This window comes from Rana temporaria, chromosome 5 (assembly GCF_905171775.1).
Source record: "Rana temporaria chromosome 5, aRanTem1.1, whole genome shotgun sequence".
In the NCBI taxonomy this organism is placed as follows: domain Eukaryota; kingdom Metazoa; phylum Chordata; class Amphibia; order Anura; family Ranidae; genus Rana; species Rana temporaria.
Genome location: NC_053493.1, coordinates 258,010,432 through 258,024,134, shown reverse-complemented (window position 1 = coordinate 258,024,134; position 13,703 = coordinate 258,010,432). Strand labels below are relative to the sequence as shown.

Below are 13,703 nucleotides of genomic sequence, written 5' to 3'. Positions count from 1 at the left end.
TACCTCCATCAATTCCATTTACAACATCATTTGCAGCAGACTTGGAAAAAGTGGATGAAGCGAGGGCTGTCTCAAGACGAATAACAGCTTTCTCCAGCCTGTCCATTAACCCTTGTACATCTGCCATCTTGCACACCTAGAGTAAGAAACACAGAAGTTATTTTTTTTTTCATGGGGGTAACAACCTGCACAGCAAGGCCTAATACTGCTATCTTGCCATCGCAATATCCTGTATAAGGTTTCAAAATTCTGCCCTGCCTGCCAGTGCCAGCTAGCTGGTTCTTTATTGGACCTGCCCCAGCACAGCCTCTGGAATGCATTTTTACAGATACGTACAGATAATACCTAGTACCTTTGTAACCTCCTATGTACTTAAAGCGGGAGTTCTCCCATAAATGATTTTTTTTTACTTCGATTCCCTTCGATTGATGCTCGTTGTGTCTAGGGGAATCGGCTAGTTGTTTTAAAACCCGAGCAGTACTTACCGTTGTAGAGGGCGATCTTCTCTGCCACTTCCGGGTATGGGTCTTCAGGACTGGGCGTTCCTTCTTGATTGACAGTCTTCCGACAGGCTTCCGACGGTCGCATCCATCGCGTCACTAGTAGCCGAAAGAAGCCGAACGTTGGTGCGGCTCTATACTGCGCCTGCGCACCGACGTTCGGCTACTTTCGGAAAATCGTGACGCGATGGATGCGACCGTCGGAAGCCTGTCGGAAGACTGTCAATCAAGAAGGAACGCCCAGTCCCGCAGCCCATACCCGGAAGTGGCGGAGAAGATCGCTCTCTAAAAAGGTAAGTACAGGTTCGATTTTAAAACAACTAGCCGATTCCCCTAGACTAAATGAGCATCAGACTAAGGGTAAAAACAGCATTTTAGCGGTGAACCTCCGCTTTAAGTGAAACCTCAAACAATATTATAAGACTTCTCAGTTATTTTCTGTGGACTGCAGAACACATCCCCCTATGTTATGGATATAAGAAGAGGGGAGATATTTGTACTCCAAATCAGGCGGGCAACTTTGAGTGTTGTGCCTTCATAGACACAGTACAGTGAGTAAGTATGGTTGGCCTAGAACCGGAATTCTGGTACTGGCAGGATTACCAGGTGACAAGTCCGCTGATAAAAAAAATGAAAAAGTAAACTTCTGCCTACAATTTACGGAGCACTTTCTATATACTGTATATTTATTTAAAAAATGTATATATAGGTGAGGTTGAAAAAAGACAGTCCATCAAGTCCAACCTATGTGTGTGATTATATGTCAGTATTACCTTGTATGTTGTGGTCATTCAGGTACTTATCTAATAATTTTTTTAAACTATAAATGCCCCCCGTCGAGACCACAACCCGTGGAAGGGAATTCCACATCCTTGCCGCTCTAACAGTAAAGAACCCTCTACGTAGTTTAAGGTTCTTATAATTTTAGTGAGTGACCACGTGTCTTGCTAAACTCCCTTCCACGAAAAAGTTTCATCCCTATTGTGGGGTCACCAGTACGGTATTTGTAAATTGAAATCATAACCCCTCTAAAGCGTTCTCCAGAGAGAATAAATTCAGTGCTCACAACCTTTCTTCATAACTAATATTCTCCAGCCCCTTTATTAGCTTTGTTGCCCTTCTTTGTACTTGCTCCATTTCCAGTACATCTTTCCTGAGGGCTGGTGCCCAGAACTGCACAGCATACTCTAGGTGCGGCCGGACCAGAGTGTTGTAGAGTGGGAGAATTATCGCTTTATTCCTGGAGTTAATCCCTTTTTAATGCATGGCAATATTCTGTTTGCTTTGTTAGCAGCAGCTTGGCAATGCATGATATTCCTAAAAAAAGGGGGTGATACGGCGCTGTCTGTTCACATTAAATGTGAACAATTAACAATAATGCTGCAACTTAAAATATGAGACACACACAAAAAATAGACATATATATATTCATTTGCGCAGCTTGTTTTTTATACATGATATTGCTGAGCCTGTCATCTTCTAGGACCCCTAGGTCTTTTTCCATCCTAGATTCTCCCAGACATTCTCCCCCTAGTGTATAGATTGCATTCATATTTTTGCCACCCAAATGCATTATTTTACATTTTTCTACATTTAACCTCACTTGGCATGTAGTTGCCCACCCAATTAATTTGTTCAGATGTTCTTGCAAGGTTTCCACATCATGCAGAGAAGTTATTACCATGCTTAGCTTAGCATCGTCCACAAATACAGAAATTTAACTGTTTACCCCATCCTCCAGGTCATTTATGAACAAATTAAATAGGATTGGTTCCAGCACAGAGCACTGCGGGACCCCACTACCCACCCCTGACCATTCCGAGTATTCCCCCGTTTATCACCACCCTCTGAACTCCCTCTTGTAATCCATGTACTCACCCTATGGTCCATGCCAATTGGTCTTATTTTGTACAGTAAACGCTTATGGGGAACTGTGTCAAATGCTTTTAAAAAATCCAAATTCACCATGTCTACGAGCCTTCCCTTATCTACATGGCAACTCACCTCCTCATAGAAGGTTAATAGATTGGTTTGGCAAGAATGAATCTTCATGAACCCATGCTGATTACTGCTAATGATACAGTTTTCATTACAAAAATATTGTATCGATAGTATGCAAGCTCTTGGAGGTAATTAAAGGGACTATCCCTTATCATCCCCTCCAAGAGCTTGCATACTATTGATGTTAGGCTAACTGGTCTGTAAATTCCCAGGGATGTATTTTGGGCCCTTTTTAAATATTGGTGCTACATGGGCTTTTCTCCAATCCGCTGATACCATTCCAGTCAGTAGACTGTGAATACAAATTAGGAACAATGGTCTGGCAGTTACTTGACTGAGTTCCCCAAATACCCTCGGGTGCAAGCAATCCGGTCCAAGTGATTTATTAATGTTAAGTTTCCCAAGACTAATTTTAATTCTGTCCACTGTTAGCCATGAGGGTGCTTCCTGTGATGTGTCACAAGGATAAACACTCTAGTTTTGGTTACTGAAGCCCCCTGATTCCCTTGTGAAGAATGAGGAGAAGAATAAATTCAATAAAATAACATTTGCCACGTTCCCATCCTTTGTAACCAGATGTCCTGTCTCATTCTTTATTGGGCCAATATGGTCTGTCCTCCCTTTTTTACTGTTTACATACTTAAAGATTTCATTGGGATTTTTTTTTGCTCTCCTTCGCTATGTGTCTTTCGTGTTCTATCTTAGTAGTCTGCTAAAAATAAATATTCTATTTATGGGTACACACTGCTTGAAAAAAGATCACCCACTGGCATTCAGTAATCAATACATTTCTAATTCTAAAAATTCTAGTAGGGTGAACGATACACAATGAAGTAAAACTATGTTTGTAACTTTTTTCAATTTAGATAGTGTAAGGGAGGCTTATATCCCCCATCAGTGTTTTTTTCCACCATTTGTTTCCCACTGGGGAGATTTCCCTTCATGTCCTGTCTCATAGACAAAACAGTGAGTGGGAGAAAAACCCTCCAAAGTGAGGTGGTATCAGATTGTCAGAAAAGAGGGAAGAAAAGAAAAAGGCGCACCAGCCTAGTGTATTACCGTAGACAATTTAATGAATTAAAAATTGTAATAAAAACTACTCACAAAGGAAGCAACATAGAAGGCTTGTCCACAACACTGTAGTAGATACCCCTCGAACCACACTCCAAATGGACTTCTGGGCTCTGATGAAGAGGTCTTTGTAGCCTCGAAACGCATTAGCCGGCAGTGACATACCTTCATTTAGAGTGTGGTTTGAGGGGTATCTGCTACAGTGTTGTCGACAAGCCTTCTATGTTGCTTCCTTTGTGAGTAGTTTTTATTACATTTTTAATTCATTAAATTGTCTACGGTAATACACTAGGCTGGTGCGCCTTTTCTTCCCTCTTTTCTGCTACTAGGATTTTCCCCATCCATGAAGGGCAGCAAGGCCACTGTTACCGGTTTTGACAATTTTTTTCATGGAACATTGACCAATGGACAATCCACTCGTGCGCAGGAGTTTTTGTTTTCTGTGTCTAAAGTATCAGATTGTCACCAGGGTCACCAGAATTAGTGTCAGCCAAATGGAAGATTTACCCTCTTTTCCTTTTCTGCTGACAACTATAAATTTGGGATTTTGTCTCAAAATAAAACTTCAACAGGTTGGAGAACAATAACCCCTTCCTTAGAGCTTTGGTAGTGTAATGCCGCGTACACACGATCAATCCATCCGATGAGAACGGTCTGATGGACCGTTTTCATCGGTTAACCAATGAAGCTGACTGATGGTTCGTCGTGCCTACACACCATCAGTTAAAAAAACGATCGTGTCAGAACGCGGTGACGTAAAACACACGACGTGCTGAAAAAAGTTCAATGTTTCCAAGCATGCGTCGACTTGATTCTGAGCATGCGTGGATTTTTAACCGTTGGTTGTGCCTACTAACGATCGGTTTTGTTCTATCGGTTAGGAATCCATTGGTTAAATTTAAAACAAGATTGCTTTTTTTTAACCTATGGTTAAATAACCGATGGCGCCCACACACGATAGGTTTTGACCGATGAAAACGGTCCATCAGACCATTCTCATCGGTTTAACCGATCGTGTGTACGCGGCATTAGATCTGTTGTCAGTGTGTGTCATATAGTGTTGCACCTGCAGTGGCATAATATTTTCATATCATTATCATAATAGGCATTGTCAATGACCAACACTATCAAAGTTCACCTTGGAGTTTGATATACATGTGTGATAGATTTACAGTTTATGTTTCTAAGATAAATATTTGCTTGTCACCATTGCTGAGTAATTTCAGTCTTTATTTGATACAGTAGAGTACAATAAAGCTATTTACACAAATAGGGACATGAAGTATCAAAGAGTGTTTTTTTTTTTTCCTTCCTGGCAAATGTATCAGCACGTCATTTGTATCAATAAAGAGAACATGAAGTACTTAATTCTGTAATTTACAGCTCAGGAAGTTGCTGATGTTTTGTTTTACATTTTTAAATGTGTAGAAAAAACATCTTTCAGATCATCATGCATTAGAAACAAAGTTTTATTATGACAAACAGACTAAATACTATATCAGTGGTCTTCTAACTGCCGCCTGGCGGCTGGATGCAGCCCTTTGCTTTCCTTTATCTGGCTCTTGGGGCACTTTTCATCCCACTGATACAAAACACTATTCCTACCACTGACACCAACAATGTGGCATAATTATTTGAAACTGACTTCAGCAATGGAGCGCTATATCTCCCATTGACACAAACGATGGGGCACTATTCCTTTCACTGACATCAACGACGGGGCTCTATTCTTCCCCCTAATACCAAAGATGCATTGTTTACTTCCACTGATGCAAGGACAATTTCTACACCCAATGGCCCTAGTCCGGCCCCCCTAAAGTCTGAAGGATTTTTTAGAAATGGATACCCCTGTGCTATATGCTGTGTTTAAGGCCGCGTACACACGGTCAGTCCATCCGATGAGAATGGTCCGATGGACCGTTTTCATCGGTTCCCCGCTGAAGCAGACCGATGGTCTGATGCGCGTACACACCATCAGTTCAAAAACCGATCGGGTCAGAACGCGGTGACGTAAAACACACGACGTGCTGAAAAAAACGAAGTTCAATGCTTCCAAGCATGCGTCGATTTGATTCTAAGCATGCGCGGGTTTTGAACCGATGCTTTTGTGTACTAACCATCAGTTTTGACCGATGGCCAGCCGTCCATCGTTCGATTTTAAAGCAAGTTCTAAAACTTTGGATTGAAAGACAAAAGTCCGATGGGCCGTACACACGGTCGGTTTGGACCGATGAAATTGGACTTTGGTCTGTTTTCATCGGTTTGGACTGGTCGTGTGTACGCGGCCTAAGAGTTTACCTATAATATCCCTCCCCTACTGTGCTATATGCTCTGTTTAAGAGTGTGCCTATAGTATCTCTCAACACACACATCCTGAAGTAGTTATTTTAGAGTTTCTTCTTATATTCTTAGTAGGAGCTGGTAGTTTGCTCAGCCAGATATTTTTGTATTGTACCTGCTGATTAGGGATGAGCTTCGTGTTCGAGTCGAACGTATGTTCGATCGTTTGTCAAAATACGAACAAAACGGGTCTTTCGCGTCAAATTCGAGTGACGCGCCACGGCCCATAATTCACTGCGGCATTGCTTGCTTATGATTGGCCAAGCATGCTCTATGACCCACATGCTTGGCCAATCACGTCAGTAAAGAGAGCCGTAATTGGCCAAAGCCAGGGTGGCTTTGGCCAATTATGGCTCAGGGCTTTAGTACACGCCCCACACTATAAAAGGCCGTCTGCAGGGCTGCCTCGTGTAGTGTGTTCCGGCGCTGGTTACTTATCAGACAGAGAGAGAGAGAGAGAGATTGTATTTTTATCTAGCTAGCTAGAGCAGGCAGGCTAGTCAGTTAAAGGGTCACTAAAGGAAAAATTTTTTTTAGCTGAAATGACTGTTTACAGGGCACAGAGACATAATAGTTAACTGATTCCTTTTAAAAATGATTAAAAATAGATAAAAAAAACAATCATATAATGTGCCTGCAGTGTAGTTTCGTTTTTGCTGTTGTTTGCTGGTTCTCTGATGTACAGAGAGCCACTAGAGGGCAGTCAGCCAATAGAGAGCAGTGATACTTTGTCTAAAACTCCTCAGCACCAATCCAGTTTCGTTTTACACACAGTAATCACACCTCCTTGATTAGTGACCACCGTGAGAAATCTCCCAGTACTGTGGTTATCAGGAAACAGGCAACCAGGAAGTGTCCAGAACAGAGAGGATTTACAGCAACATCAAAGCAAAAACGAACCATGAGCACATGAAACCAGGACTGCAGCAAGGTAAAGGAAGCTATTTAGCTAAAAAAAAAAATTCCTTTAGTGACCCTTTAAATTTACAGTGTGTAGAGGATATATATACATCCCAGGTGTTGTACATATATTTATACACTGTATAGTTTAGTTAGATTAGTTCTTCCTAATCTGTCTGTCAGTTGATTGTGTTAGCAGCAGTGTTATTCTCATGTGTTGTATTGCCCGTGTGCTCAGTGCACCTAAACCTACTTGGTGTGTACTGCAAGTGTGCTTATTAGTTTGCACCTAAACCTACTTGGTGTATACTGCAAGTTTGCTCATTACTTTGCACCTAAACCCACTTGGTGTATACTGCAAGTGTGCTCATTACTTTGCACCTAAACCCACTTGGTGTATACTGCAAGTTTGCTCATTACTTTGCACCTAAACCTACTTGGTGTTTACTGCACTTGTGCTCTATAGTTTTCACCTAAACCTACTTGGTGTATACTGCAAGTGTGCTCTGTAGTTTGCACCTAAACTTCTTGTTGTGTACTGCAAGTTTGCTCATTACTTTTCCCCTAAACCCACTTGGTGTATACTGCAAGTGTGCTCATTACTTTGCACCTAAACCCACTTGGTGTATACTGCAAGTTTGCTCATTACTTTGCACCTAAACCCACTTGGTGTATACTGCAAGTTTGCTCATTACTTTGCACCTAAACCCACTTGGTGTATACTGCAAGTTTGCTCTTTACTTTCCACCTAAACCCACTTGGTGTATACTGCAAGTGTGCTCATTACTTTGCACCTAAACCCACTTGGTGTATACTGCAAGTTTTCTCATTACTTTGCACCTAAACCCACTTGGTGTATACTGCAAGTTTGCTCTTTACTTTCCACCTAAACCCACTTGGTGTATACTGCAAGTGTGCTCATTACTTTGCACCTAAACCCACTTGGTGTATACTGCAAGTTTTCTCATTACTTTGCACCTAAACCCACTTGGTGAATACTGCAAGTGTGCTCATTACTTTGCACCTAAACCCACTTGGTGTATACTGCAAGTTTGCTCATTACTTTTCACCTAAACCTACTTGGTGTTTACTGCACTTGTGCTCTATAGTTTGCACCTAAACCTACTTGGTGTATACTGCAAGTGTGCTCTGTAGTTTGCACCTAAACTTCTTGGTGTGTACTGCAGTGATTTTAATGATGCTTAAAAAAAAAAAAAAAAATGAAAAACTCCTTTAAATATTCTATTTTAAAAACGGTCGTTTTTTCAGGAGTCCTGAAGTGGATACCAATGATGAAAAAAACGACCGTTTTTAAAACTTTTTTTCTATTGATACATGTTCCCTCGGGCAAGACACGGGTTCTCAAAGACGTTTTCACAGGCATACTATAGACACCCAGCAGGTAGAATATTTAAAGGAATTTTAATTATTTTTTTTTTTGTTTTGTTTAAACATCATCAAAATCACTGCTCCTTAAAAAACAACCGTTTTTAAAACTTTTTGTCCATTGATACATGTTCCCTGGGGCAAGACCCGGGTTCTCAAAGACGTTTTATGACAATAACTTGCATATTAGGCTTTAAAATGAGCACTTTTGAATTCGAACGTTCAAGTCCCATAGGCATCAATGGGGTTCTAAATGTTTGCGCGAACGTTCGGTCCGTTCGAAGGTTCTGGTGCTAACCGAACGGGGGGGGGGGGGGGGGGTGGATGTTCGGCTCATCCCTACTGCTGATTACACTTCAAATACCAAGCCTGAACAACAAAGTGATTGCATATTTTGCCTGCTCCAAAATGTTGCCAGGGCTGAACTTGGAACCTTTGCTTTCATTGCTTCTCCTGGTGGCACCACCCCTTATGGTCTGGAGTCAGACACCACATAGGGGCTGAATGTTCTTTCACATCAAGTGCCCACATAAATATAGACAACATAAACAATGACATCGATTAGAGCCGGTTCACACTGGGGCGATTTGCGTCTCATTCTATGCAATAGAACCGTTCTAATAGGAGCAATGGAAGTCGCTCCGACTTAGAAAAAGGTTCTTGCACGACTTTGGGGGCGACTCTGGGCGACCTGCATTGACTTCTATACAAGGGTCATTTTGCAGGTCGCCTCTGAAGTCGTCTTCAGGACGCCTTGCGGAGTCGCCCCCGAAGTCATGTCGCCTAAGTGTGAACCGGCTCTAATAGGGAGTTGTTTATTTAGGTGAGGAACATAGTGCATGTACTGAAAGTCTTGGAAACTCCAGCTGGTGGGAGAACAGTGATCACTTGGGGGGGTTATTTACAAAAGGCAAATCCACATTACTCTACAAGTGCAAAGTACACTTGAAATTGCACTTGGAAGTGCAGTTGCTGTAAATCTGAGGGGTAGATCTGAAATGAGGGGAAGCTCTGCTGATTTTATCATCCAATCATGTGCAAGCCAAAATGCTGTTTTTTATTCTCCTTGCATGTCCCCCTCGGGTCTTCAGCAACTGCACTTCCAAGTGCACTTTCAGTGCAATTTCAAGTGCACTTTGCACTTGTAGTTTGCACTTGTAGTGCAAAGATGATTTGCCTTTAGTAAATAACCCCCTTGGTGTATGATGTAAGATATAGCCGACGCAATATGGACTTCCTCCTTCAGATAGGTGAGCAGAAGGTATCCACGTGTTTGGAAAATTCGGGAACCCAAATCTGAAGTGATAATCCCTCCACCTCCAAAATATTTGCTTCGCTCACCTCATGTAGTGAACTAACAGGTAATCATAAGAGCAGGTCACACACGGGGCAAAGTACAGCAGAGTACTGATATTCCAAATCTCCAATACGATACACCAGGACAATGCAACGCGTACGGGGAGGGGGGGTGTTTGGATGACGTCACCTGTAGCCATCCTCTGTTATGTGCCTGATTTTAGGTGATACCATGTGAGTGGCAAATCTTCGTTTTATTAAAGCATTGGATTATTCAAATGGAGAACACTTAGATCTCTTTTTTTTTTGTATGGTCCTGGTGTTGGGTCCTGAGGTATTGTATTGGAGATTTGGAATATCAGTACTCTGTTTTACTTTTCCCCCGTGAGGGACCTGCGCTTGTGACCACCAAATATTTTGGAGGTGGAAGGATTGTCACTTCAGATTTGTGCTCCCGGATTATTTTCCAAACATGTGGACACCTTCTGCTCACCTTATCTGAGACTTGTGGTTCTTCACCTGTCTTGTTATATGGACTTTGATATTTACATGGTTTATTGTTCAGCTGGCATTTCATTTTAATTTTTAATTTTACGCTGATTGCATTTTTATATTGTTATAAACTGTAAAGTTAAAGGTACATGAGAGGGGAAAGAAAACACTACTGCCACAATATGCATTTCAAACCCAAAAGCTGATCTTCTGTATTCTATTTAACTTTATTGTATTGAGAATGCAATTGGAGGAGCTCAATTGGCAACACAGTTGCGTAATGGTTAGAACTTCTGCCTTGCAGCACTCAGGTTATTAATGGGGTTGTGAACCCTTGCATCCTATGCATTAAGGTGAAAAAACACCTTGCTGTGTCTGGCCCCCCAGCCCCCCAGTTTTACTTACCTGAGCCCACTGCCCCACTGCTTCTCGGCTCTTCATTGGATAGATTGATAGCAGTGCAGCCATTGGCTCCTGCTGATGTCAATCAAATGCAATGACACGGCCACCAGGGGGTGGGGCCAAGTCATACACTCGGCGGCTATGGACACGAGTGTATGACACGGGAGCGCGCCCGCAAGGTAACCCCCTTTGGGAGAGAGCTTCCCAGAAGGGGGTTATCTATAGCGGGGAGGAGCCGCGATAGCCACCATGGGACCCCAGAAGAGGACGATCTGGGCCACTCTGTGCAAAACGAACTTGACAGTGGAGGTAAGTACATGTTTGTTATATATATATATAAAAAAAACTGAACATTTAGTATCACTTTAAATCCCAACCATACATAGAGTTTGCATTTTCTGCCTGTGCCTGCATCATAGGTGAAAGCAGTACTCATGACCACATCATTATTGATTAAAGAAAAGCACAATAGCATTTTACATAACAGAAGATATGGTATCTGAGCTCTAGTGAACTTCCATACACAGGCTGCAAAAGACACACACAAACATGGTTCCTGGGATACATTTAAATGCATTATCAAGCCTAATCACTGTCAACTATCTAGCATCATAGATTCAATATTTACTGTAACCATGCCTTTCTCTGTGATATTTGCAGACAGTGCTTATTTTTTATCATAAGGCTCACTACAAGGCTGCCATGTAGGACAGCTGTGTCTAAAAGGTGGCTACTTCTGCTGTGCTGTCTCTTTAGCTAACCCCTAGTGTTCTGGGGATCCTTCTTCATGTAGTAAACATTTATTATAAAAAAATAACTGCTATAAAACCAGCTGATATAAGAAAAAGAGTCACCGCTCCAGGTGGGTATACTATATGGTCACACATGTAGGACAGGATACCAAGGGTGCTGGCAGTGCACTAGGCAAGCATAAAAAGTAGATGAAAGATGGATAGCCGCACTCCAAAAAAACGTCCAGGTTGTCTTTTATTCAAATAAACAGCAAATACATCACCAAATCATAAAAACAGGAACAGGGGAACAGCCGACGTTTCGCACAAGATCAGTGCTTATTCATGGCTGCTATAAAACCAGCTGATATAAATCAATTTAAAATTGTATAAACCATATAAGAATTACTAAAGCCATTTTAGTTTCTCTTAAAGAAAGTGCTGTATGTTCAAGGATAAATAGTCCATACTCTCCAGATTTCAAGCAGAACTCCAGCCAAAAATCACAGGATAAAATGAGTAGAGCAAAAAATATAAAATAAAAACAGCTTTTGCAGCAGAATTCAGCTTCAATCCAGATATTTTTCATGCTGTACATTCTTTTTCTGTTGCTAGATTGTTCCTAATCTGATGGCCAGCATCATTCAACCCATGTCCTTGAACCTTGAACAGCTTTGATCCATCCCAGCCTGTGACTGGACAGTGAAAGGAGAAGCAGCGCAGCAATGAGTTTATTTCTCTCCCACTCTGCCCTCTTCTTCTATCGGCATGCTTTTGTCAGCACATGGCCTGATTGGCTCCTTGTGCTGCTTCTTTCTATCACTCTTCAGTGATGCTATTTAGAGACTGCAAGAGGTTGACACTAGGTCAAATTCTGGAACTCATGCCGCGTACACACGACCGTTTTTCGGGTTGTAAAAAATTGTGTGGGCTCCAGAGCATTTTTCACGATGTAAAAAATGGCCACTAAAAATTTTGAACATGCTCTAATTTTTTACGACGTTGTAAAAAATAGTCGTGTGTGGGCTTTAATCACGTGAAAAAACCGCGCATGCTCAGAAGCAAGTTATGAGACAGGAGCGCTCGTTCTAGTAAAACTAGCGTTCGTAATGGAGATAGCACATTCATCATGCTGTAACAGACAGAAAAGCGCGAATCGTCTCTCACCAAACTTTTACTAACACAAAATCAGCAAAAGCAGCCCCAAGGGTGGCGCCATCCACATGGAACTTTCCCTTTATAGTGCCGTCGTACGTGTTGTACGTCACCGCGCTTTGCTAGAGCATTTTTTTCCACGATCGTGTGTAGGCAAGGCCGTTTTAATGATCGGGTTGAAAAAAACTTTGTTTTTTCTAGACCATTAAAAACGTAATTTTTTACAACCCGAAAAATGGTCGTGTGTACGTGGCATTACACTACTTGCATTTAAATTATACGTTTAATGATGTACTACTGATTACAGAGCTGCATTACTTTGTGTCTTTTATAGCTTATCAGTGTACAGTTTTAGCTCGGAGTTTACCTTCACTGTATACTTTAATGTAATATTGTACATTACATTTATCATTTGATAGGCCGCAATCTTTATATCCTCAAATGAGAAATCTATTTCTAATATATGCTGGCATGTGCATTTATTGTAGCAAAAGTTCGCAGTTTTGAAAAAAACATCATACTAAAGATGTTTTACACGTTTTATAATAATCCTGTCTGGACATTTATTTGGAAGTCCGCAGTTAAATGTGTTTGCATATCTCAGCTGCAACGTCTACTCTCGAATACGTTAATTGGTGCACATGCTGGAGGTTTTTCTTATTTAGTTACGCATTGGCAGATGGCCCTGCAGGGACAATACTTGTATTATTTGGAGATCAGCAGCTTTACAGTGCATAGTACATGCTAGTGGTGTTTTATCTGGGTGAGGCTTTTTGGTGCACTTTTTGTGAAAAAGGTCCCTCATGCTGGAGTCATTCTCTATTCATGTATAGAGATATTTGAGAACTTTGCTATATGCTATGTATGTAGTACCGTATTTGCCGGCGTATAAGACGACTGGGCGTATAAGACGACCCCCTAATTTTCCAGGAAAAATTGTGGTTTTGGGATATACTCGCCATATAAGACTACCCCCTTCCTACTAGTCTTTCTGGAAGCTGAGGGGTAGCCAGAACCGCTGACAGAAACAGGCTTTTTTCAAATCTCACTGTGCTATTACATGCCTCACTGTGCCATTACATCACTTGCCCCCACTGTGCCATCACTTGCCCCCACTGTGCCATCACTTGCCCCCACTGTGCCATCACTTTCCCCCACTGTGCCAACAGTGCCATCACTCACGTTTTGCAGATTCTGACTTCCAGGCCGATGACAGTCTCCGTCTGCTGCGGGCGTCCATGATTTAAAAGCCGCGCCTTCTCCTCAGACTGTCCTGTGATAGGCGGAGCACAAATTTTCCCAGCAGGGCCTCTGTTCAGTGTTCCGCCTATCACGGACGTTCGCTCGTCCGAGGATGAGAAGGCATTCGTGATAGGAGGAATACAGAACAGAGGCGCTGCTGGGAAAATTTGTGTTCCGCCTATCACAG

General features: G+C 41.9%; 1 protein-coding gene across 1 annotated transcript in view; it reads right to left on the bottom strand.

Moving 5' to 3' along the window:
• Nucleotides 1-13,703, bottom strand: part of CAP2 (cyclase associated actin cytoskeleton regulatory protein 2) — a 163,954-nt gene that overhangs the window by 123,033 nt on the left and 27,218 nt on the right. The window contains exon 2 of the mRNA XM_040353764.1: nucleotides 4-136. Within this exon, the coding sequence (XP_040209698.1) occupies nucleotides 4-127 (124 nt within the window). The 5' untranslated portion in view covers nucleotides 128-136. The remainder of the gene's footprint in view (nucleotides 1-3; nucleotides 137-13,703) is intronic.